This window comes from Megalopta genalis, chromosome 1 (assembly GCF_051020955.1).
Source record: "Megalopta genalis isolate 19385.01 chromosome 1, iyMegGena1_principal, whole genome shotgun sequence".
Classification (NCBI taxonomy): domain Eukaryota; kingdom Metazoa; phylum Arthropoda; class Insecta; order Hymenoptera; family Halictidae; genus Megalopta; species Megalopta genalis.
In genome coordinates, this window is record NC_135013.1 from 45,634,729 (window position 1) to 45,662,065 (window position 27,337).

The 27,337-nt window shown below is 32.0% G+C and overlaps 2 protein-coding genes across 3 annotated transcripts in view; both read left to right on the forward strand.

Annotated features, from left to right (window-relative positions):
• LOC117229388 (aquaporin AQPAn.G) overlaps positions 1-18,992 on the forward strand; it is an 81,198-nt gene extending 62,206 nt beyond the window's left edge. For both annotated transcript variants that reach the window (XM_076528381.1, XM_033485821.2), the window contains 2 exons: positions 14,949-15,092; positions 17,700-18,992. In XM_076528381.1, coding sequence (XP_076384496.1) covers positions 14,949-15,092; positions 17,700-18,095 — 540 coding nt within the window. In that variant the 3' untranslated portion in view covers positions 18,096-18,992. The remainder of the gene's footprint in view (positions 1-14,948; positions 15,093-17,699) is intronic.
• Positions 18,993-19,145: 153 nt separating this feature from the next.
• Positions 19,146-26,220, forward strand: LOC117229387 (protein-lysine N-methyltransferase SMYD4). Its single transcript, XM_033485820.2, has 7 exons — positions 19,146-20,811; positions 22,318-22,852; positions 23,314-23,636; positions 23,847-24,055; positions 24,265-24,389; positions 24,647-24,856; positions 25,411-26,220. The coding sequence occupies exons 1-7, from the start codon at positions 20,502-20,504 to the stop codon at positions 25,730-25,732; spliced, it is 2,034 nt and encodes a 677-aa protein (XP_033341711.1). The 5' UTR covers positions 19,146-20,501; the 3' UTR covers positions 25,733-26,220.
• Positions 26,221-27,337: the final 1,117 nt, after the last annotated feature.

The following is a 27,337-nucleotide window of genomic DNA, read 5'->3' on the forward strand; positions in this document are numbered from 1 at the left end:
TTGTAAAGATTTTATTATGTTATCAAATTTTATTCGACACTATCGAATAGATGTCCAATCGAATAAAAAGGTATCTAGATAATATATCCGAATAAGATTTTATTCGAATAAAAATTTATTCATATAGGAAAATTATTGAAATTAAAATTAAAATTATTAAAATTAATATTTATATGGAAAATAATCGATTTGAATAAAAATGATAGAATATAAAGTGTCTTTTTCCGAGTTTATCGATTCACTTCTTCCGTATCGCTCTTTACAATCAGGAGTACTCACGCCAAGTAGTTGAGCTAGCCGTGTAATTTTTTCTGCTACCAAAATGTCGAAACAATTTAGTAGCAATTTATTGATTTAATGCAGTGTGTAATCAATTGTAACGATTGTCCAATTGTTAAGTGTTATCGTGCGCGTAAAATGAGCCCCCATACATGTAAATTGGGAGAGCAAGAGCTGATATATGAAGATGTTAATTTTACATGCAGGAGTAATTCATAATTCATAATTCATAATTCATAATTCATAATTCATAATTCATAATTCATAATTCATAATTCATAATTCATCGTCCGACAAGGATACTTTTTTCTGGCTTTCACATTTTTGCTGCTAGGTGACTTCAATTATGTAAAGTAACTATCAAAATCTGTCAAATTGCTAATACAATGAACGAAATTTGCTTAGGAACACCATGATTTACTGACATATATTGATTTCAACTATAAATTTTTGTTATTTATATGTCGGAAATCTCATTGGCACTACAATGCTATTACTGCGAAGCGATAACGTAAACATACTCGCGAGTTTCTAGTCTGTAAACGTAAATACAACAATTCTTTTCAAGTTTGGTGCGAAATTTGTATAGGGACAACAACATTTACTTAATTGTACTTGAATATTCAGACAAGTAACATCGTTTACAGTTCAGAGAAAGTAAGTATTGAGGGTATCATAGCATCCTATTTTATAAATAATTTCAAATAATTTCATTTTTATTAGAATGCCACGAGGATCGCTCCCTCTTAGCAAAGAGGAGCAGATAAAGATGCAGGCATATATCGCGATGCAAAGCTTTTTCTTCGAGAAATCGTTACTAAACTCAGTAGGTCGGTTAATGTCATACACAACTTCGTGAAATTGAATAAAAATTACAATAAAAATCATTCAAGCGGTAATAACAAACTCACACCGCGTGATCATTCAAGAATTCTCAGAGAAATAAAAAATGTGAATAAAACCGCAAGTGAAGTAACGAAAATTTTAGAATTGCCAGTAACTGAACGACGTGTGCAGCAAATATTACAAAAAGATAAACAACCAATATGGATAAAAAAACAATTAAAACCTCCTCTTACAAAGGACCACAAAATCGAAAGGTTAACTTTAGCACGAAATCGTATGACCTGGGATGAGGAGTGGAAAAATGTCATTTTTTCGGATGAAAAAAAGTTTAACCTGGATGGACCTGATGGCTTTAAATATTATTGGCGCGATCTACGCTCAGAAAAATCAGTAGCCATGAGTAGAAATTTTGGGGGAGGAAGTTTGATGATACGGGCTGCATTCAGTTACTCTGCAAAAACTCCAGTTTGCAAAATTTTTACTAAAATGAACACAGATAAATATATTGATTTGTTAGAACATAATTTAATCCCATTTATAGAAGAAAATCATAATGAAAGTGTTATTTTTCAACAAGATAACACTGCTGTACACAGTGCAAAGAAAACAAAAGAGTGGTTTAGGCAAAAAAATGTGTCACTTTTGACATGGAGGGTACGTTCACCTGACTTAAACCGGATAGAGGATCTATAGCGAATCTTGCCAAGAAAAGTAACAATACAACAATGCTAAAGAGCTGGAAAATGCTGTAAGACAAGAATGGAACAAAATTGATACTGCAACATTGCAAACATTGGTTTGTGGTATGAAAAATAGACTATTTGACATAATTATCCACAAAGGTGGAAATATTCAATATTAATATTACAATATTTTTGTTCTTTATAATATTGTGTGACCGTCCTTATGCAAATTTCGCTCTATATAGTCACCTATTTTATTATTATTTATTATTTATACAAAAACCGACTATGTATTTTATTAAGACAATACTTAATATCTTTTATTAAAAAAAATATTGGTGTCCCTATACAAATTTCGTCCACTGTATGTAGAATGAGGAATCTTGTAACAACATAGCTTAACACAGATGAAATTATTTCACAATAAAGAGTGAATTAAGATTTCAATATTCAAACTTTTGTACCATCGTAGATAAAAAGGATCCGCCAAATACACCTTAGATTTAATTCTTTTTTTGCCCATATATCCATGAATCCGTTTAAAATATTAATGTTTTATCGTAATATACAAATGGACCAACTATTTTTGATTTCAGTATTTTCTTCAAATTCAAATCAAATATAATCAAATTCAGATCAAATATAAACAACTACTTTTGATTTTGGTACTTTCCTCAAATCAAATTAAGTAGTAATACATATTTTTGGAGCAGCGTTCTTTTATATCCTTACGAAGTTTAACATTTTCTGAGTTTTCTTGTGACTTAATATTTTTTACCTTTTGTATGTAGAGACATTTTTTGGGATGAAGAGAGTCATCATTTCTTGGTCTAATATCTGCGGAATGCTCCTTTGGATAAATTAATATTTTTGGAGATTTTTTGTGATTTAATTTTTGGAAAATGTTTATGGGAATTAGAGCCCAACCTGTGTTTTTATATTTTAAATGCTTTTTGGGGGGTGATTAACTTTCTTTCAAACGTTGCATTGGAAAGTTTGTTACATATGGGTAGATTGATTATTGATGCATAACTAAATAATGTTTCTGTGGATGCAGACGAATATCTCGGCAATTTCATAATTCTATAAATAGTTGAAACTGAACTGATTCTGAATGTGTTCGTATAAATACATTCTTATAAAATTACGTAAAAACAAAAACAGTCAACAATTATTCGCACTATTACTCGAATAATTTTACAATTTCCATTCGAATAAATTATTCGAAAATGTATTCAAATAAATGATTCGAAAATGTATTCGAATAAAGAATTATTCCAACAAATAGATAGAATAATTTATGACGAATAATGAATAATTGTTATTTTAATAAAATATTCTTATAAAAATGATTCATTCGGATAATTATCTGAGATATATATCTATTCGAAACAATTCAAATAATGCCTAACTCTGCTCTGAGATTTATAGAATTGTGAAATAACGAACTAATAATTTTGATCGTGGTAAGTTTAGTATTAAAAGTCATACTTTATTTACAACAGTTTAAATTTTGGTATACTTTCAAATTTTGTTATTTTCTTTGTTCAAACGACGATGAAATATATTCGTAGACACAATGAAAACGCACGAAGAGACTGAAGAAGAAAGACCTAAAATGAAAAAAAAACAAAGACCGCAGAAGATTTAACTGAATAAATAAAGGAAGACGCAAACTCGTCGTCAATCATTCGTATGCAAATGATACGTTCCGAGGCCTGCATTATGCGTCATTTGTTGCAAACGAGCGGGGAATCGTTAAAAATAAAGACGTAATATTGCATAACCACGGCGCAAAGAGAAAAGAAAATAACGTTGTAAATGATTCCAGTACCGAAAATCTTGATACATTTTCGTATATTAAAATCGTATAAACTGCGGTACAATATAATTCGCGATATCGTCGCCGAAATAGTAATCTACAGATGAGATAAATTTCGAATCTTAATTAACTCGACTTGGCGCCGATGTTATTGAGTAGATTATATTATATTTTAGTTATGAAATATATGATGCCTAGATCACTAAACGATGTCTGACTATAATTCATTTTTCTACTGATAACGCATAACGTTTCCTCATTTATGCACAATACACAGATGTGACTACGTGATACTAAATCTTGAAAGCTTTTGCTCTCCTTCAGCTACACTTTTGTATGAAGCAAGATTTTTTACGTTTTTAATTTTCATTATTCTAATATACAGAATGTTCCGCATTTTTCCATATACAGCAGTGTTCTGTATATGTCAAACACACTTCAGCAGTGTGTTCTACAAAAAAAGGGGTAAAATGTTATTATTAATACAACAAAATGTCCATAAATGCTTTGATAAAAATTTATGACGAAAATACAAAATATGTACGCCTTTTAAAACACTTTTATAAAACTGAACTAAATTTTTTGATGTTTTTTAGATGCAGGAGGAATGACTAGTCTACTAGACAATGATTAAAATGCTGTCGATTAATTATGCTATTACTTAGAATGACAAACAAAAATAAAACTCGTATTTTAACTTTTTTATTTGAGCCCAAAATTGTAGAATTTTCATCAAATCTAAAAATGCATAACATTAATCAAATCTATAAATACATCATTTTAATTAAACCTAAAAATTCATATTTTTAATCAAACGCAAGAATGCATTATCTCAATCAAATCTAAAAATGCACAATTTTAATATCAAACCTAAAAATCTGTAATTATAGTCATACCTGAAAATGCATAAACTTAAACAAATTTTATTGAACGTAACAGTTGATTCTATGAGGTTCCGTTAAAACTGGCGAAGATGCTAATGAAGACACTTCATATGCCATAACATATCTTACAAATTGCTAAACATTGGTACATTATCGAGAATTATTTTACAGGTTGATGAAATTCGCGATAAAATCGATCTTGTCGTAACAAGCGTATCCTTCGGCAAATATTAGAGTCATCTTGCTGGAGGCCTTTTGGGAGGCCTATGAGAGACCGCTCCCTTGTCTCGGGATGTTGTGCAACGTGATCCATGAGCGAAAGATCATTGTCCCGCGTGATCGTACGTGAACCTTGCGGCTCGTGTGCAACTCGTGCACCCTAATTATGCGGGCGCAGTACGAGACAACGCCATTGTCTGTGGATTTTACAACCACGAATTTGGTTTCTGTGATAATATCTGATAATCAATGCTTGTCAACTGCGAAAATTTACATTCAATTCCTTTTTTGGTTGAGGCGTTACGCTTGCGCTGCATGTGGAATATAAACAATTCTTTTTAATACTTGCTATTCAATCATACTACAAACAATTAAAGTAATTGTTGACTAACAAATATTTAGCTGATGGAATTAACTGATCATTTTTATGACAATTATATGAATGCACAGAAATACTACTTTCGAATAATCCGTGAAAGTTATTGAAGATTGAATGTTTCTGAATCGGATGAAAGTTATACCTGTTGTAAGGAAAAACGCCGCGTGTCACAATTTAAAAAGATTTAAGTTTATGTATTAGAACATACGCAGTATAACACAGGATTTACGAATTTATCAGTAGAAAATCTTGAAAACAAATTCGATAGCCTAAAAAATATAAAAACAAGGAAACACGGAGCATAGAAATGATTTGATCACCTGACAATTAATTTACATTTTAACATGTTTCATTAATGTCTATAGAAAAATAAATGTGCCTGGAGAAATTCAGAAAACTTAATAAATAAAGTTATAAGTGACCAAGAGCATGACCAAAAACTGGCCGTTCGAGGATTAATAGAAAGAATTAGCGATCAGAATTTCAAATGACAATATCTCGAAAGTAAAAATATGTGACGCGCGGTGTACTTGTTTGCAATTACAAAAATATTCTGATAATTCCACAAACGTTATAAACATTTGCGAAGGATGTTTCCGCTTGTCAATTCTTGGCATCTGCAATTAATTAACTTAGCATGTCATGCATGACTCCACAATGAATCTCAAAGATCCGTAATTCATTTAAGCGAATGCGAGCATTCTTGCGTGCAGCAAACATATCCGGAGGCTTTGGGTCACAAGAGCCTGAGGGCACGAAGTCTATGAACCAACTCGAGATTTTACGATACTTTGAAATTGCGTGAATCTCGTTTGTACTATATTTAACTTGTAGAGAAAAGCAATTTTATTTTATTACACTAGGTTGGACTATTAAAACTCCACTTTCAAACATCTATTTCGACAAATTAGTTGGTTCTTTTGAAACGATAAAATACAAAAAATATAACAACGAAGTTATTTTAAAATCTGAAAATTTCGTTTTTGAATCGTTGTAATAGACTGACTAGAAGAATCGTATTATTTCAAATTTTTAAGTTTACAGCTATTGAAACTATAAAGCTATTTTCCAAATTCAATAATATTAATTAAAATTTATTATATTAATATTATTAAATTAAAATTTATGATTAAATCACTAGGTAAAGCTTATTCTTACCTTCTCTTGAATTGATTGAAGTTAATTTTCATTCAAATCCTGTTCCTTACCATTGACACAGGCAAATTATTATTTGCCTAAAGATCCGCAGTGTAACAATCTTTATAAGTAAACTGCATATTCGTATGCGTTTGTCGGATGTGCGAATTTTTCAAATGCAAGGAAACGTGAATTAGTCGAGCCGGTTAATGTAGACTATAGGTTTATGTCAGGATTTTCAGGCACAATGAATTTTATATTTATTCCATTCTTTTTCCTTTTATTATATTTATTCTTTAATAAAAGAAATTTAATGTCTTATTCGATAGATATAAAGTTAATCATTCTATTATTTTGTTTATTTTTGAATAAAAACATACACAATATCTTATTTAATAAATACAAAGTTAATTATACCAAAAAACAAACCGAAGTCACAATAATTGGTCAAGTAACGTGCTCCACTACCTTATAAATTAACAAGGTTCTAGTATTTTTATTCTCTGCTTAGAACGATTAATCTTTTCGTCGATGAGGGAAACATTTCTTTGAACCCAATTTTCGTGAAATCGCGTAGGCAATCGGGAATTTCCAAAATCCGCGGTCTACTTATAAGACATTACGAAATCACTTACAGTTACAATCACTCTCGGTGCCCGACGTTTCTAGCGTTAACAATACATCCAGCGAGTTTGTCACCCTACGACTTCGAGAACATCCAAATTAAATCCTGCGAAGGCGTTGGTCGAGGATCTCCGGCTGTCGACCATCCAATTATATCGTGTTGAAATTCAGAACCATTTAACCGCCTCGCCGAATCATCTGGCACTATCAGGAAAGTCCCGCCGCAGTGTTGGAAAGTTATTGGCCTGGTTTGAAGATTTGCAGTGCGATCTCTCCGTAGCCTCCGTCGCCTCACACTTACGGTGACACTGCCTTCCGCCTCGGATTGCGCATACGTCTGACACCAGTGTAAACCTGAAAAATCTGTTCAAGCCAGAACGTGGGTCAAGCCAGACCGTAAGAACCGTCGACAGAAAAATTAGAGGATCGTGCGACCGACAGAATGGAAATTGATCAATGAATTACGGAGAAAAATGAGACCGGCCACCGGATCCGGAATACCGGTGCATCGACCTCGTTTCAGGATCCCACGAATCTTCGACGCGAACGATTGTCAGCACGTGCCCCTGTTTCGAAGTCGGTTTCACCACCTGCGAGTCCCATCGCTTGTTCGCGGGTATATCTAGACGTTTTGCAGAATTAATAATTCAAGATTAACGGGAGATAAGCGTGGGCCCGGGGCCAGAGGACCGTGTGTACACGGTCGAAAAGTTTTATCGAGGCGCGGGACGCCGAATAAAAGCCGGGCTTCGTTTATTGCTTTTCTTGGAACAAGCGAGTCGCGCGCGAGGATGAAGGCCGGCCACGGAGATGAAAAGAGGAGCAACACTTTCCCCATTGTGGACCCTCGCGCGTACCCGGCCGCGTGTACAGATCTCCGAGGACTGTTAGGCGTGCCCATGGAACGCGTAATAATTAAAATCACGCTCGGGATAAGACTCTTCATTCGGCACAAGGTCATCATCGGCCCCGGGGATTCGGAGGAGCCTCCGAGTCTACGAGAACCCCGGTCCTCGAACCTCTGGTCACGGCGCGCCGCACAGTGGGAGAAAAGTGGCCAGGATTGTGTCAAAATCGTAGATCACTTCTGACAGAAATGAGATGCAGAGATGATTTCACATTAATGTCGCACGAGGTCGCGCAAACAATTTTCGATATTGGAAATTTATATTGGATTTGATAGTTTTCGATAAGATTTTGGTTTATGCATTACGACATATGATTGAATCTTCTTCTTGTCTTGTTATACGTCCTTTCCTATGGATTTTGTCACCCCGAATTTAAACCTCGCAAAACAAAATTTGTTATAATACTTCAGAGTTGTAAAAAAGGTAAACGATTTACATAATTTTTCTCTTTTAAACAGTTTTACAAACCTACAAAATACATGTCAAGGTTATTTTGTGGATAAAACATTAAAACAAATTATTTATTAATTATATTATTACCAATTATAAAAAAAATTTATATTATATTGTTACAAATTATATCGAAAAATATCAAACTTGACAAATTTTGACAAATTTTCAATGTTGAAAATTGTTCGTGCGACATTCTCTACAATTTTCCCTTGTTTTAGAGCATTTTAAGTTTAATTTAAAAAGAAATCAATTCTATATCTCATTTCTGTCAAAAGTTATTTTTTTACACGAACTTAGAAATAGAGACACTAGGGAATCATGAATAATTTGTTAAAAAGACTGCTTTTTATTGAAGTTGTTGGAATCGCTAATCATCAATTTAATGTCAATTTAATGCCTCAATTAATCCTTTATCCTTAAAAAAACGTTTCCTTTCATAAAAATTGAAAAATGATTAATATAATTGTAATTTATATTGATCAGGCAAGGAAATAATATTTAATAACGAGTATGTGAGAAACATGTGTACATGTTTTATGTAATAACAATAGAGGAATATGAAACAAACATTTCTGTAACAAATAATGTATATACACATATTATCTAAAAAAATACTTTAACATTAACAAAATATTTGATTGTAATTATTGTCAATCATGGTCAGAATCTGATATTTTTGTCCTATTCCTTTTCGGATGAATATTAGAAAGAGAAAACATATCTTCATTTGTTCTTATCCTCAAAATCTCGAGATTTGTTGCAGTTATCGGCCGAAAGTTGCGAAAAACTGCAATTTTTGCAATCTTTAATTATTTGGAACTCATAACAACGAAAAACAACGAATTCATAACAATTTCGAGAAAATGTTCAGTATGCATCAGTGAAGTCAGGCAAAATACAAAAAAGTGGGGAAGCGTTGCGAGTTGGCTTCGGAAGAAGCTTGCATAGTAACGCAACCAACGGGTGGGGGAACCGACACGACGTGCGCGTTATACAAATGCGAAGCACCGGGCGCGAGTCAGTTCTCCCTCCCGTTGGTTTAAGCAAACCCTTTCACAGACCGACTTGCAACGTTTCCCCCACTTTTTTTGTATTCTGCCTGACATCTGTGCGTGTAAGTTACCTAGATCTTTAAAATCTATTTTTTAAATTTTCGTTGCGAGCACAAGTAAGAAAATTGAAGAAACATAATTTTTTTTTATTTTTATAAAAAAAAAATCATGTCTTGCGGATGCGACAGAATAAAAATCCCAGGATATTGAAGGGCATTTTTTTTAAACCTTATCTAAAGAATAGGAAAACGAATAAAACTGTTTAATTTCAGATTAGTTATTATAATAAAATATAATAACATTTCTAAAGTTTTGCTGAATTAGAGAAGCCTTGGCTATCATTTTCTATAAACATTATCTCGTACGAACATCTCAGTTTTGAATCAATATGAATCAGTGATTTTTTCGATTTTTCTCTCTGGTTTGATGCACTCTGCGCCGCATGGAAACAAGGAAATTCAAAATGAAGGCATGATTTGGCAGTTTTAGGATTAGTTTTTCTTGCTAATTTGTATTATTGCACACACCCTGATGTGTATTCCAATGATATTGTAACTCGTATAAAAATGGTGTGAAAAATTTCATCTTGGCCGCCGTTTGGTGTGTTTTGGACCACTGTGACGGCGTATCCGATATCTTCTACAGTGGACCCCTAGCTCTTTAATCAGCCCCGTTCCCGCGTAGCCGATTAAAAGGACCGTCACGCGTCGCTCGTGCTCGATCTTATAATTAATAAAATCAATTAATCGATATCTCGGCGTGTGATCTCTGTGCTCGGAGCTCCGCGCGGAATTTATGCCAAGCGTGCAACAGGTGTGTGCACCGCGACGGCGATAGAACACTCCGAAGAAGATTACGAAGAGCAGCGAGAAGAAGAGAACGAGCGAAGAAAAGAAGGGGAGGAGCAAGAAGAAGAACAAGAAGAGAGGAAAAACGAACGAGCCAAGAAGACGGGTTGCGTAATCGCGGCAACCCGTTGGCGCACATGTGTTCGGATCGCCCCGGGCGAATCGAGACCTTGCCGACGTGCATGAGAACTGGGCCGCGACGGGCCCCGCCGGGTCCTCCCGACATCAGCCCAATTCTACCGGACTCATATCGGTCCGGCCACCGATCTAGACAGCATTTACACTTCCCTCTCTCTCTTCTTCTCGCCACCCTACTCCGAGTTTCTCTTCCTCTTGCTCCGAAGAACTGTCTACGTTCGCCCATTTCCCAAGTCGAGATCGTCTTTGCGGCACTCGTGCCAGTTCCGAGACTTTTGCACGATGCCGCTGCAGTTCGCCTAACGAGACTACTTTATTCAAATAATCGGACCGCATTTATTCAGATCAAGGACAATTACTCGATATAACTAGGCTGCGGAACTTTATGGGGAAGCAATAATTATCTATCTTGGTTGCGTCAAACTGGAGCCAAATTAGTTATTTCTTTAGTAGATCCGACAAATTTAAACGAATGTTTTTTTATTGTTTGCTATTTCTCACAAACATTTTTGTTATAAATAATAATATCCAGTATTTTTGAATACTTCTCATATATTTATATATTTGTGTGTATGTGTGTGTTCCTGTTACCTATTTTTATCATAAACACGTAAAATCTACAGTGTCATTATAGTAGTTCTTTTAGCATAATAGAAATTGTCTACCACAATTACTACAAACTAGAATAAAATACAAAATTTATTTCCTTTTTTAATGGATTCTACAGGTTGAATATAACAGATTAAAATTTTGTAATGTCTAATATCTTTACTGATTTGTGTTTTTCTCTCTTATTCTTGTTGTGTATACATAAATTTTAAAGTCTGGTTATAACTATTCTTTAAAAAATGCTTAATGCATAATTAATACTGTTCGACTTAATCGAAACAAACTAAAGTAAAATGGAAATTTATTTATTTCCTTTTCAATAGGTTCGACAAGTTGAAAATAATAAAATAGAATATTTCAATTCATCTAATATCTACTATTTTGTGTTTCGCTCACCCATTATTACCATAAATACATAGAATCCGTATGCCAATTCTAAACAAAATGAAAGCGATCATAGAACAACAATTATTTTTTCCACTGAGATGTTAATATTCTAGTGGACGAGTGAGAGAGCATAAAAATTATTAGTTATATTCGTGAAACACATTTTAAAGAGTAGCGATCAATAATAATATTTCATAAATTTTCTTCTCTTACAAATCCCAAAATGTTTATACAATATTGTCGCACTCTTCCACCGTTGATCATTTATATAAATATAATAAAATACAAAATTCAGTTGTAATTTATTTTATCATAATATAATGTCCACATCATATGTACTACACAAAATACAGAGAAAATATTTTTAAGTTAATGCATGTAGCATCAACTATAAGAATGGATTATTGTTGCTAATTCTGTAAATGCACACTGCTGTTTATTATTTGTGATCAAACTCAATAAGAAGGATGGATTTTTTTCTCATGACATCTTTTCCAGTTAATATCAATTTGCATTGTCTCAGACGTTACAGAACTATTTAAATATTTCGACTGTAGTATTACTGTCTTACTACTTGATTGTGCACATTAAAATTCTTGACCCACAGTCGTGAGAATACTTATAGATCCAAAGTAACTTTTACATTTTTAGTGATATTTAAACAAAAACTTAACAAAATATCGTATTTGTATATTCCTATATTCGAAATAATAATATCAGTGACATTGTAAAAGTTACTTCGAGTTTATAATTATTTACAGCACTGTAGTTGATATCCATTAGCTGAGAATAATTTAAAAAAACTTAACAAAATATCATACTTGTATATTTCCATATTAGAAATAATAGAAAATAGAAATACACAAATATAATAGTTCATTAAGTTTTCGTTTAGATATCGGTAGTAATGTAAAATTTACTTTCTGAGTCAATAATTATGCACATTACTGTACATATAATAAAAATACAATGATTCTACTAACAAGCCTAAATTATTCAAAGATAAGAAACTCACCCCTCCATTACACTAATTTCTGGAAATATGCTTTGCTTAGTCACGAATCTATTAAAGAACTGTTTCTTACGTAATGATAATGTGTTAATAGGTCAGAAGACGATAGTAAGCCGAGAAATGTACCTGTTAGGTTGTTGTCCTTCTCGAGACTGATAATGCTTCTATGATACATAAAATACGTTTGTTACCTACTCTTCTTTTTATTAGTATAATGCAACGAATGGTTCCACTAAAAATGTTCCAATTACATTACGAAATACCCTTTACATATATATGAGACAAATCCAATCTAAAGAAAGAAATTAATTATAATAAATATTGTATAGACCGCGAGTAAAAATTAATAGCTAAATACCGATAATTTACAATTAATGCAGTCATCACAGGAAATATGTCTACGTCTCACAAATGGCATAACTTCTTAAAAATTGGATCAAATGACTTGAATTTTGTTGAGATGTTAAATCGACCAGTTTACAGGACAATGAGTGAAAAATAGCTTACAAGAATTGCAATTGGTTAAAACGATGCAAAAATTTAAAACTGCTGTCATTCCAACTTTTTTATCCGAGCCTATAACGAAAATGTGAACAATGCGTTTTATAGATCTCGATAACCTACATGCATGTTGAAAATTTCTTCGGAATCGATTGACGCAAAATCAAGTTACAGAGATTGAAAAATGTCGAACATGAAAAACTGCAATTTTCACTATCTTTAATTGTTTGTAGTTCGTTACAATGTTAACAGATCTCGATGAAATTTTCAGCATGAATTATAACTAGACTGCAAATCATTATACAAAATAATAATTGCCTGCATCAACTACCAGACATAGAAGCCAATCACAAATTTTGTTCTTCCTTTAATAATTTTAATAAGTCCATATCAATACATCCACATCGTTAGCTTCTTTTAATTACACCTACTGATATTTACTATACACGTATAAAATCCACGGTCTACATATAACTTATCAAGAGCTACAAAACGCATAGTTTTGTCGGATAAAAAAGTTGAAAAAGTAGCGTTTCTTTCTCTTTTTTCCAGTTTGTCTGATAAATCAATTTTAAAAATGTGATTCCGTTTGGAAGAGTGTCAACATACTTTCCATGTGCTGATTTATTTTAGTGAATTAGAAATATTGCAAAATTTAAAATTCCATTTGTTTCGGAGATTACTTTTTATGACTCTTAAAAAATACAAATGCATAAAGGTTCGCAGTACATTTCTGATGCATAAATGTATATTATTCATTGTAACCGAAAAGAAGTGTTTCGAAAAATTTGTCATGGTCCTCAAGTACACTTATAGCATTACCAAATCCGAAATCTTTCCAAAAGCATTTCCTTGAAGGCGTTAACATAGAAACGAACGTTTCCGCGAACCCAGCCTCCGGATCTAAGACCTTGATTTCTCCACGGATGTATGTGGGCCATCGTGATTGTTAAGAAATCATTCATGCCGCGAAACAAATTTAAGATCTCTTTATCGGTGCGTATATCAAGGAACCATGGTTTGAGAATTACGAAACTGGAATTAGAAGTGGTGAATTTCTGCAAGACCAACGGAGTCTCTACATTGGCAAATGAATTTTGGAACGCGCGTTCCTATTTGTCCATGTAACGTATACTACCTAAGACCTGTTACTCATGAAATAATCATAGATTATGTCAGTTTTTTACCACATTCGGTCATCTGAGAAAAAGTGACAAACCTCAGCTCCTTTGAATCTAAAACAATACGATTACCTTTATAAAATTCATCAACTCTTATTGTTAGTTGAGGAAGAGAGGGTCAGGGTTAGAATATATATAATTATTATACATATAATTATTTTATTACATATGTAAAAGAAAAAAAAGATATATATATATATATATATATATATATATATATATATATAAATGTCTCGAATGTCTTCAGGAATCAGGTAAAGGGTTTACAAATTCCAATACAATAAAAAATAATAATAATAACTTTCATAAAGTGTTACAAGAACAATAAACAAGTGTGTAATAGTCGCAGTTGTATTTGTAATACACCCACGGGACGAGAAACTAGTTTCATCCTACTTAATAGACAAGCATCCTCATTATTATAAAGAAGAATGGGACATATACACATATATTTACTATCTGTAGATTCTATTAATTGCATGCATGAAAATTAAACGACCGTTTGGAAACAATTTTTTTTAATGTACAGACTGCTTCCAGTAATTTTTTAATTACTAAATATGTACTGCTAACGTCATAGTTTTGTGATATTTCTTATAGCTCTAAAAGAATAAAATTTTTGCATTCTATGGAAGTACGAATATTGCATAACTGCTATTTGATTGCTTTGCTCCTTAATTATATTGGTAACACATCATTTATAATAACACAAACGTTCATCGATTTTGATTGTTCTAATAGTATACAGTCATATATAATTGTGTAATCGTAATAAATAGATATAAGGAAATAAATAACAATGTTTTACGTTTACAAATTGTAAAGCAAACAGAAATTACTGTTAGTTACGAAAACTGGAAAATCGAAAGACGCTCAAAATCTCACAGTGAAACATAATATTGAAACAATAGTTATGAAATAAAATTATTAATATATCGAAGTAAAGAACATACTTAAGTAATAATAAATTTCTCTTTTTATTTCAGGTCATAGGTCCTGTTTCTGGGTGCCACGTGAATCCAGCTGTATCAGTTGGCCTCCTTATTAGCGGAAATTGCAGTTTCCTAAAAACGATATGTTACATAGTTTGCCAATGCTGTGGAGCAATTGCAGGTTCAGCTGTCTTGAAGGTACCACAGCATCTTATTAATTATCAAATATATTTTAGAAGTGATACATGATTATCTTATTAGTATCATACCTTCATTTATGTATCAAACGAATTAAATCTTAATTTAAACAAGAGAAACATAAAATCTTTATCTAAAAATCGTTTCCTAACAAAATAACAAATACAAATCTTGCACTACAAATTAATCCTTCTGCAGATCAACCTTTTTAAAAAATAAATTAACCCTTCTGGTGGTTTTATTTATACTTTTGAAAATCCAAATCATCTTTTTATTCGAATTTATATACTTTTTTATATACTTACAATACAAATGTCATTATAAATAATTAATCTTCATTAAATTTCAATAATTGTATAATAATAATAGAAGTGTCGTTCAATTTTCTAATTTAATATGAATTTTATTATAAATAATTACATCAATGAATTCCATATGCAAAAGGGTGAATATTTCATTTGCAAAAGGATGAATTGAAAATGAAATGATCTAAATACAGTCAAAGTATACGTATTCTACACTTAGTAAAAAGAATCAAATCATTTTGTTCATCGTCCATTACTGATGGATTTTTTGTTTACTATTCAATGAAACATATTTTCTAGACTTCACATGAAACATAAGTTTTCATATTGAGAATGTGTTTGCACATGTAGATTTGTATAAACAATGTGGCAAAGAAATGACTGCAATGAAGGAAAACACAGTATGGAATTTTATATGTATTATATGTATAGCATACACAAGGTATTTTTTGTGCCATAGGTTTTATACTGTTTCAACATTAACGTATAGTATTAGTACGAAAATTAGCATGTCGAACCACCACTGCTATAAATACATAAAATCTGTATCATTATGATTACTAAACGTACATGTTGCTTTACATTAACGTCCAACTAAATGAAGAAATAGTAAAAGTAGTAATAGTAAATGTCTTCTCTATTTCTTTTTTCCGGTTATCAAAATGTACTTTTCAGTTATTGTAAGTTAATTAACATGCACAGCAAGGTCGAGGTCTTAACATACATGTATGTTTACCGACTCCGATTACGTCAGAAATCAACGAGAGTGGATGGAATTAAATAGACGAAATACGTAATCTCCCATTCATTTGTCATAGTGGTATTATTAAGCATTGTGAGTGTATTACTCGCAAGCGTGCCACGTTATAATGAATTGTGCTATCAAAAAGATATGGAACAATGTCCATTTACAAATTAACAAAGGGAAAGTATTCGCGTGTATCAAAAGGATATGTAAATATATACAATCTGCAAAATAATTTGCAACTACACGCTTCCTCACTTTTCATGTTTGTGTATTTCTATAGTAGAAACAATAGAAAATAGAAATATACAAATATAGTTTTTCTTTTGGTATTTGTTTAAATATCAATGACAATATAGAAGTGCATACCACTATAAGTCACACAGGGATTGAATGTATGTTCAAGTTGATGAAATTCAAAGAGTCGTCTAAAATGAATTCATGATGACAAATGCTATGCATAGATTATAAATGTAAGCATTTACGAAGCATTTCGATGAAAATATTAAGTAATAAGAAATTTGATACTCGAACAACAGATCTTCTTGATAAAAATATAACTGACTATGCTTAGGATCATCTATAATTTTATTTATTAATTTGTTTGAACATATTTTTGTATGGTAAACCTTCGATATATATTGGCTTTCATAAACAGATCTTCACGAAACACATGGAAATTTAAATTAAAAAATTTATTATATATATTATTATTATTATATATTATTTATTATATATATTGTATATCAAAAATTAAAGATGTATAATTACGAGGTTCGTGAGAACTATGTATGTGTGTCATCGGAACACGGTTGGTTTAAAAAATTATATATTAACATCACCCAAGTTGTCGAAAAGGAAATGATTATACAAAAATCAAAGATCGTAATCTCGTTCAATTAGGGACTTCCCGCAATGCTTATGCATTATCGAGACGCGGTACAGTCGCTGGGAAAAATACGAAACAAAAAAATGTTGTTCAAACGCAATAATGGCGTTGATACTTATATAGGGTGGTTCTGTTATTACTCGTAGCGAAAAATGTGGTTCACGTACAATTGAATAGTTTCAAAAAAGACGCAATCTGGCGTTAATAGTTCTTTTGTAGGTGGACGCGTAGGGAACCTATGATGGTCATTAATAATCTGCGGATTTTATGCATTTATGGTGCAAGTGGATAGTTGCAATTTAAAATAGTAGACATGTCCGGAGAATTCAAAAATATCAATGTATCATTTTCAACTTACTAAAAGTAATTGATGAAAGAAAGAACTTGCTATTTAGTCTATACATATTTCTTACAATTGATGAAGACATAAAAATCCGACATCTAGTTATTAATGTTTCTTTAGATAGAAACATATATGTATATAGATTTTTTATTGAACCAAGTAATGCAACTTGATATTCTTTGCACAAATGTATGAACCTACTTTTGTCAGAAAATCATTAAAACTTCTCCGAATTGGAACAAGAATCATTGCATTATGGGAAACTCTCCCGTAGCGTTGTGTCAACATAACAGTAACTTTAATGACGCGTCATTTCTTTGTCCAGGCACTGATCCCAGTATCGCCAGATCACGGTCTAGGCGCCACGTCCCTTGCGCTAACGGTCACCAAAGCTCAAGGTGTTTTTATGGAAGCCATCGTGACGTTCCTTCTGGTTCTGGTCGTTCATGCGATGACCGATCCGAAGAGAACCGACACGAGAGGATGGGCACCGATGGCGATCGGATTGACTATCACCGTGGCTCATATGGCAGCCGTGCCCGTAACAGGGAGTAGTATGAATCCTGCCAGAACGCTTGGTCCTGCAGTCATTCTAGGTGAATGGGAAAACCTGTGGGTTTACTGGGTCGGGCCCATACTTGGTGCTTGCGCTGCCGGGGCACTCTACAAGATGGGGTTCAAACGCAAAAAGGAGGACGATGAGGCGTCCTATGATTTCTGAGGATAGAATTAAGAGCAACTTGCTTCTTTAAATTGCATCTAAATACAAATCATCCGAACGGTTAAACTCGTCTGAAGGCTGTCTCTGTTGACATCGCCATAAAAATTCCATTTATAAAGTTCCATTTATTACGATGTACAATAGAATTTGCATTCTTCGTTTAAATTCTAACAAACGCTACTGCGTATTTTAATCGAGTGGCTCGCGATTAACGTTCGAGAATATTCCATACATTTTACTCGGCTACTGTAAAACGTTTCTCCCAGGACTCGAAGCACGAAGCAATGCGGTATTTAATGCGACACATGGTACGAAGTAATTTACGAACTAATATTTATTAAGCCGTTTCTATTTATTCCTTACGCAAAAACCAACAAGTACTTATTGTGAACGGAGAACAATTACGTACAAATTTATAAAAGAATTTTTCTATGTGGTAGTTTAGACAAATAATCTGTTGAAGAATACAATCCTTTTCTAATTAATATATACGGTGTAATTTGATTCATACTTGTTGCGTTATTACCATCACGATAGCGATTCATAATTAGAATGCAATTCGAATCAAATACAAGTATGTACACCTAAAATGTTCAGTACTTACTTAGATTTAGTCTCTATGTTTATTCACATAATTTTAGAAACTTTCAAACGTATTATTCACGTTTTTTCGGAGTAACACGTATATTATTGTATTGATATTCAACCTTAGAAAATTTAGTTCCACAATTTTGTATTTTTTTCATAAAAAAATACTGCATCCGTGTACATTTTATAGCTGTATTATCTACATCGTTTAAGTTTTGTATATATTGTACTTAAATTAACTTATAAGATTTCGTAACAAAATATCACGTCTAAATATATCTACGTGCATCTTATGTCACATCAAATGTACTTAAAGAATATTTACTTTCTCACACCAACATTCTTCTACCTACCTAATAAGACAATAAATTACGAAACTAACATTCCGTAATTGCTAAACTGCGGATAGGTAGTCACATTCAGATCAATTATACGAAATCTACGAAAAAAGCTATTCTTGAGACAAATCTTTCAATAATACATAGTATTCATCAGAAATTGAAGTTTAGTCTTGAATTTTTTCATAAAATATCTTTAGAGCTCTCGCCATTCTTTTTTAGAATGTACGCATTTTATATAAAAAAATCTTTATCATTCCAGCAACTTTAACAAAAAATGTGAAACCGGTACAAGCAGTGAAAATCATACTTTTAGACATTAAAATTTCCCTACCGCAATTCAAAACAATGTTTACGTTACATTTGTTTGTGCTTAAATAAAACAGCTAACGATTTAAATGTAACGGAATAAATACAACCAATTTCCTGTGGAAAATAAACAAAGTACATAAGCAGTAAAACTGTTTCCAATCAAATGAAGTGAAATTTCTAATTACATTTTAGTACATACTAGAAATTTTTCCGATAATCTTGAAAATCTATACTTATATGACATTGTTTACGCTGTACCAAATTATGTGCAAATTAATTTTTTACCAACTTCCATGTTTTTATTAAAAGAAATTATATTCTTTCACTATGCATGTACACTTATAGTGCAGTCAATCAATGCTAAAATTAAAATAACTCCAACAAAAATGAAGTCTTCAAGCTGAAATTTGTAATGTGGTTTGCGTACATGATATTGAAGAAAATTGTGTACAGATTTTTCGACTCGATAACTTTTTCCCAAAAAGATAATTTTTTTTTCTAATAAAGACATGGAAGACGGAAAATTAATTTCTACATAATTTGATTCAGTGTCAAAAATGTTATAGACGTATAGATTTTCGAAATTTTTTCTGAAAAAATACCAGTGCTTGTGGTGTTTAGCTAAATGACCACCCTTAAATAGCTTATTCGCTAGAAAAAGAAAAGTTAACTTGCCGAATAAACTAGATCAGCTACAATTTCGCGACAGTCCGGTAAACATGCTTCTGTCGTATTTCCTTGTTATATCACGGAGCTATAGCTCTTGCGCCGACAAAAATAGCCGGGAACAAAAATAGATGAGGGTAGTTTTTGGTAGAGTAGACGGTGCCAGTAGCTACGAGCGTTGCGATGCGTGTAGCTTCGCAACGTTGAGCAACAACGTGTCGCCCAGATACACGATTCGCTGCGAGTTTAATTACAATTAATCCGTCCGATTTTACGTTAACACCGAACAAAACATCATCGTGCATATCGAAATCTTAGTGATTCTATTGCTCGTAGACTCGATGTTTCTTAGAAATTCAATGAACGAAACATCAATACGTAGCAATCTCAATAGGTGTTATAGAATGCTCGTAGATTAATAACGAACGAGGATACGCAAATCTTTTCGAACCGATTGTAAAAGTCACTGTACAGGAGAAAGTTTTCTGAAAGCGCGCAAAAAATGTTGAAGGACGATTCGGAGAACGTAATAAGCACATACTTCAGCTCTAGTCTAGTGCAGCTGAAGAATGCGATGGGTCCGCAGGATCTGAAAAGATTCGCGTCCTTGAACAGCAATCCCGAAAGGATCGGCTTCCTATTGAGGTACCCGGTGGCTTATAATTTGTCCTTAGACGTAGACAATCGGGCGTTGAAGAACAGCGAGAAAGCTCGCCAACTCAAGGATCTCGGCAACAAATACTTTGGCCGCGGTGAATTCCTAAAGGCCCTGGAAGTATATTCGAACGCTGTTCTGCTGGCACCTCTGGAAGGTAATTAATGAATCCTGATGCTATCGGTTCCATTTATTTAACTTTATTAAAGCGTTACCGCCTCCCCACGCCGCATTTGTTTCGAGCGAATTTATGGCCTGGTAACAATCGGCATACTTTTCATGGATTCTACCAGAGTTGTGCAAAATTACAATTGAATTACTAAAGGAATTATAATTATAAAATAATTTAACTAGATTGCAATTCAATTACATTGTAATTCCTAATTCAGATCTCCATTCGATTATGTTACGATGTAATTTGTTATTGCAATTGGAATACAATTACAAAATACTAAGTAATTAAATTACATTAATTACAAATCACAATGCAATCGAATTAAAATTACGAATTACGATGTAATTGAATTAAAATTACGAATTAAAAATAATAAATTAACAGGTACTAAGAGAAGAAAATACGTAAAAGAGACAAAATATGAATATACGAAAGAAAAACATAAAAATGTATCTCACTTCTTCAAAGTTCTGGACTGCAATTTGAAGAGCTGTATTTCAGTTACATTGTATTTCAATCACACTTGTGATTAAAATAATTAACAATTTAATTAATTGAAAGATTTGAACTATGTAACTGAATTACAACGTAGTTGCACTATGTAACATTACGATTATGCTACCGCGATGGAGGTTCGACTTAACCCTACTATTTATTTACAGGTTTTGCACTAAAAATGAATCGCTTTGTAGATTATATTCACCTGTTTACACTCTAAATTAATCCTTTTGTACATTACATTCACCTTTTTGTATTCCTTTATCCCTTTGTAGATTATATTCGCCTTTTCAAATGGAAGTCACCCTTTCGTAAAATAAATTCACCTTTTTATAAATATCTGTAATAAAATTCATAGTAAATGTTAATGCCCTACAATTCTAAAACGAGGAATATGTAACTGAGTAATTCTTGTATATTCGTTTTAAATAAATTCATGACATTTATATTACTATACCTTTATTATACGTTTACACTATTATCACATTATTCATAATTTTACGCTATTAACTTACAGTCTGTATATCCTTCCCTTCCACCTTGTAAAATTTTATCGAATCTTTCATACTTTAATTGCTGCTTTGTCATCTACATGTAATCGTTAAAAAATATTAAGTATTTGTAAATACAGTAAATTCTCCCCAATTTTCCTTCAGCTTGTGAACAAAAATGAACAATTTTAGAAGAGGAGATACGATTATACAAGCCTTGCGACTCATTTTTATAGTTGCCAATTGTCAACAATTATAAAAACGAGGTGCAAGGCTCGAATAATCATATCTTCTCTTCCCAAATTGTCCATATTTGTTTACATGCTGAAGGAAACTTAGGGAGAACTTACTGTATCTGCATGAAAAATTGACTTTACCTTACTTTCTAAAGTAATTTTCAATGAGGCACACTTTGTTACGTTGTTACTATAATGGAATGAATTCGAAATGTTAAAAATATGCGTTTTAAAGTAAATAATTACCGAAAGCATACTTTCAGAATCAGGGGTCATTCTAGCCAATCGCTCGGCAACACTTTATCATTTGGAGCATCACGATTATGCTCTAACAGATGTTGAAGAAGCTATAAGGGTTGGGTACCCAAAAGATCTGTTCTATAAGGTCGAGGAAAGACGTGCTAGGTGTTTGCTGGGTTTGAAAAGACACGCTGAAGCTGTAACAGCTTTTCGAAGTGCTTTAAAAGCTCTCGACGATACGAAAATGATTATAGAGAAAAAACAGAAGCTTCAATCAGACATCAGAATCATGCTTGCCGTGATGGAAAAAGGCAATGAAATCGCTCAGAAGTATGCAAAGACAGCACAAAAGCTACACAAAATTAATGAGCCACCTAAAAAAACGATTCCAAAGATAGAGGATTCCAATCCATTGTATCCTGCTTGCAGTAAAGCAGTTGAAATTAGAGACGAAGGTGGTGATATAGGAAGACACGCTGTTGCTACCAAAAATATTGAGCCTGGCGAAATATTGGTAATAGAAAAACCACATTGCGCACTCTTATTAGCTGAATACAGGTATAGTTCTTTAAGAATACTTCAGTTTTATTAACACACTCGGACAGCGGAGCCCAAGTACAAATATTGTTATTTGACAATTTTATTTTTGACAATTAAAATTTTTAAATGTTTCATCTAGAAAGAATATTGTAAGAAATATATTGAAAAAAAATTGATAAAGGAAATTATAATATAAATGATCCTAAGCATACTCGATTATGTTTCTGTCAAAAAAAGTCCGTCGTTTTAGTATTAAACGACTTTCCCTAGTGTAACCGAACGATTTTAATAAATATGTTATTAAAATCAAAGATAAAAACTATTTATTTTGTGCGAATATTTTACACTGACAATGGAGCCTCCCGAATTATTTACATTATGATTATAAAATTTAAGAGAGTGAAATGAATGACTAATATGTCATGTAAGATTATTTGAAAATTAATATATTAATTTCAATATTTTTAACGTCATTCCAGGATTACTCACTGCCATTCTTGTTTCACAAGGGTATTCGTACCGATACCAGCTGCATGTAATGTATGCAGTTCTGTGGCATATTGCAGTGTTCGTTGTAGAAATGTAGACGCAAAGGTGCATCAAAACGAATGCATATTGCTGCCTACCTTATGGAATTCGAACACTTCTATAACTTGTTTCTTAGCTTTAAGGGCAGTCGCACAGCGACCCTATGAACAGTTAATTAAACTTAAAAGCAGGCTGGAAACGTCTAAGGGTAGATTTAATGTCACGACAGAACGACCTTATCAAAGTCACGATTTTGAAGCCTTCTATGGATTGAGTAAATAATCTATTTTATTATTAATTGTATATTGATCATAAAACGTTTAATTCAACAGAAATTTTGTTAGACATGTAAATGTCTAAAATGTAAAAATCCACATTTTACCAATAAATTATAATACATGTTGTAATTGAAAAATTGTTATCAAAAGTATTTAATGTATTTAATTAGATAGTAATTTGCAATATTCAATTTATTTTTATTTAGTAACTCATGAAGACGCAAGAACCGCAGAAGATCATATCCATAGAACCTACATAGCCATGTGGCTTCTCAGACTTCTAAAGCAGGGACCATATTTTCCAAAAGATGTTAAAACCCCAGATACGGTAGAAGCAAAACCTTCGGAAGGTGAATTATTTATAGGCGGTTTGATTCTTCATAACTTGATGTTACTACAATTCAATACTCACGAGGTGAGTTGTGCAACTACCAAAAATTAGCAATAATTAATTAAATAATTAAATTTAATTAATTAATTAAATCAGAAGAAAATATTAATAGGTATAGAAAATATAAATTGCAATATCGCATAAATTGAATAATAAATCCGATAATAAATAAAAGAAATATCAAATCTGTAATAAAATACTTTATAAATTCATTTGTGTACCGTTTCTTTTAGATTTCAGAATTGACAATGTCAAAAGGTGATAAAACTTTGTCGAAAGCTAAAAGTATATTCATTGGTGGGGGACTATATCCGACAGTATCACTGTTCAATCACTCATGCAATCCTGGTATCATCAGGTAATGATCATAGTAAAAGAATTTTTTATTTAGGAAGTAAAATCTTCCTAGAAATTATATTCTAGAGTAGCATTTGTTATAAAATAAACAAGTAATGTAAAACTGGCACACAGACGAACGAATAATTCGTCTTATTGAAACGTACTTTATCTAAATTTCAAAATCTATCTAGAATTTTATAAACAAATAAATTATATCTATGTTATGACTGCTTAGGATTACATAAAGCAACAAATTAAAAATGTTATTCTTCATAGGTATTTCATCGGTACCACAATGATCGTGCGAGCAATTCGATCGATATCACAAGGAGAAGACATCTCTGAAAATTATGGTCCAATTTTTACAAGAACACCTGAAGCTGAAAGGAAGAGGAATCTAAGATGTCAGTACTGGTTTGATTGCAAATGTGAAGCATGCACAGGACACTGGCCAGTTCTGAATGAAATTGACCCAACGATTCTAAGGTATTATTATGTATAGTAAAAACAAGCAATAATAATAATAAATACGAACAAAAATAAAAAATAATTCCAATAGAAAAAACACGTCCGGAAATACAATCTATATGTATATCTTCTTTTCTTATTTAGTTGACAAATGTATTGTCGACGAAAATGAATAATTTAAATCCATAAAATATTTTGTGGTCACGTAATAACATTCGTAAACCAATATTCTACGAATATTAATAAATAAATCACATTTTTTTCGACTTGCTGAATATTGTGGAAAGTTGAAATGATAAACAAAGTGCACGTTGACTTTTGAAGAACATGTTGACTTCAATGTATTTTATATCATGTTTATTGTACTTTATATATTGAATATCGCGTATACAGTAGCAGATTAAAAAGAATACCTTTTGGATTTATCGTATCACAAGCTTATATGCTCTTTAGTAATAAAAATTAAGATTGCTGTTTAGTCACTCAATAAAGTAACTTAAGCATTACATCTGATATATATATATTTGACTATTTAAATAAACACTTAAACAGATTATATTGTGTTTCTTCAGATTCAAGTGTGATACTGGGCGTGAATGCGGGAATATTTTGCCAATCAGAACGAACTCAGACGAGTTTATAATCAAATGCTCAAAATGTGGCAACAACACAAATATTTTTAAAGGTTTGAAAGCGTTACAGGATACAGACGCACTTTTCAAGGTCGCCTCGAGAAATTTGGAAGAAGGAAAGCTTATGGATGCTTTGAAAGCTTACTTAAACATTCTGAAACTTTTAGATGAGACACTCGCTTTACCCATAAGAGACTATCATATTTGCCAGCAATCTGTTCGGTTATGCATGCTTCCTTTTGGAAATTCTGCTTACATATAACGATGTTTTGTGCACCAACAAGTTGATATAAGTTGATCATTTCGAACTGTGAATCATTTATAAGCAAAACAAAATATTGTAACCCGTTGTAACTCATATGGTGCGAGTTTTTCGTATATTAGAATGTAATAATTACACTTTTATCACTCAATTTCAGCATTTATTACTTCGTTGAACATTTCTTCAGATGTATATCTTTGCTCTTGTCAATTTTGTACGTGTAAAGTTATACTACATAGAAATCTTAATTATTCAAGCAAATAATTTTATATTAACCACGTTTATCGTATCAAGTAAATGTATTTCCTTTTTCATTTTCGATGTCAAGAAATTGAATGTGCACGTACAAACATTGCTTGAGGCTGTTTCTTTAACACCGATTGTTACGATATTGCATTTAGAAACTTTATCAACAATCACTTTACGTGCTTCATTGTAATGATACATTTTATTTTACGTAGTTGAATTATTAAAGGACATCAAGAGAATTTTGAGCAGGGCCTATTTTATTTTACAAAGAATTGTTGTAAATAACCATAATTATAATGCTCATTACGCAATAAAAATTAAGAGAAGGAGAAATTCAGCAATTGAGGTAAGTGAGCAACATATAGATAGACAAATTAAAATGAATTCCAGTGTAACAAAATGATTGAAGTTGTATAAAGAATTTAAAAATTGTATCAAAGATTACTCGTAAAATTTTACAAGTTTTTTAAGGATTATAATTTTTAAATTTTTAAGGACTATAATAGTAAAATGTATGTATACAAATAAAAGGACACAGTCTTTGAAAAGTGAATTGGAATCTGTGTATAACTTAAATGTTAAGAAGCTTGGAAGAAATGAAAAGTAAAACAAATGAAATATTTAGTTTCCAGCTACGATAGATATGTACAAATACGCATGTACAACAAAAATATTAACTGTTTTGAATAGTTTTATTGTGTACATTCAATTTTGAGATGCCAAAATGTACATATCCTACTTTTTTATTAATAAAATCACATGAATATGTTGATTATGTAAGTTTTCATCGAATGATTTATTATATGCTAGAAGTACAATCATTTGGTATGACAAACTTGGTTATTGAAAACATGGTCTTTGTGTGTTGAACAAATGAAATTTTTGTATTGTGTGTATACTCAAGTTCGTAACAAAATACATGTACGATCTACTATTGTCGAAAGCACAAGTGAAAGTGTTGCTTAGAAATGACGCTAAATTTCACAATTTTCTTTTTTAAATATCGGTATTTATGTAATAATAAAAATATGGTAAAGCATCCAATATGCTGAAATAAAAGAACGTAACGACACCGTGTGCGTCGCAATACTAAATAACATCGAGACCAATGAATAAGTATTAATTAGTAGAAAATGAAAACACGAAAGAGACTCTTACGCGCGAGATCTCAAATGATGAAACGTGGAACAATTTCTTACGCATTACCAGTCACTACATTTTTATAATACTAAATGAGCACGAATAATATATACAACAGTAAGGGAATGATGAATGAAAAAGACTGATGCGTCACTACTTTAAGAATTTTATTATTAAGAAGACATGAAATCGCTACTTCTTCAAATAGGAAAGCCA

Bases quoted from the DNA above. Each gene is read 5' to 3' on its own strand.
- LOC117229387 (XM_033485820.2), top strand. From the start codon at position 20,502: ATGTTGAAGGACGATTCGGAGAACGTAATAAGCACATACTTCAGCTCT. The intron at 22,853-23,313 runs GTATAGTTCTTT...ACGTCATTCCAG, and splicing joins CTCTTATTAGCTGAATACAG to GATTACTCACTGCCATTCTT. The intron at 24,857-25,410 runs GTATTATTATGT...GTGTTTCTTCAG, and splicing joins ATTGACCCAACGATTCTAAG to ATTCAAGTGTGATACTGGGC.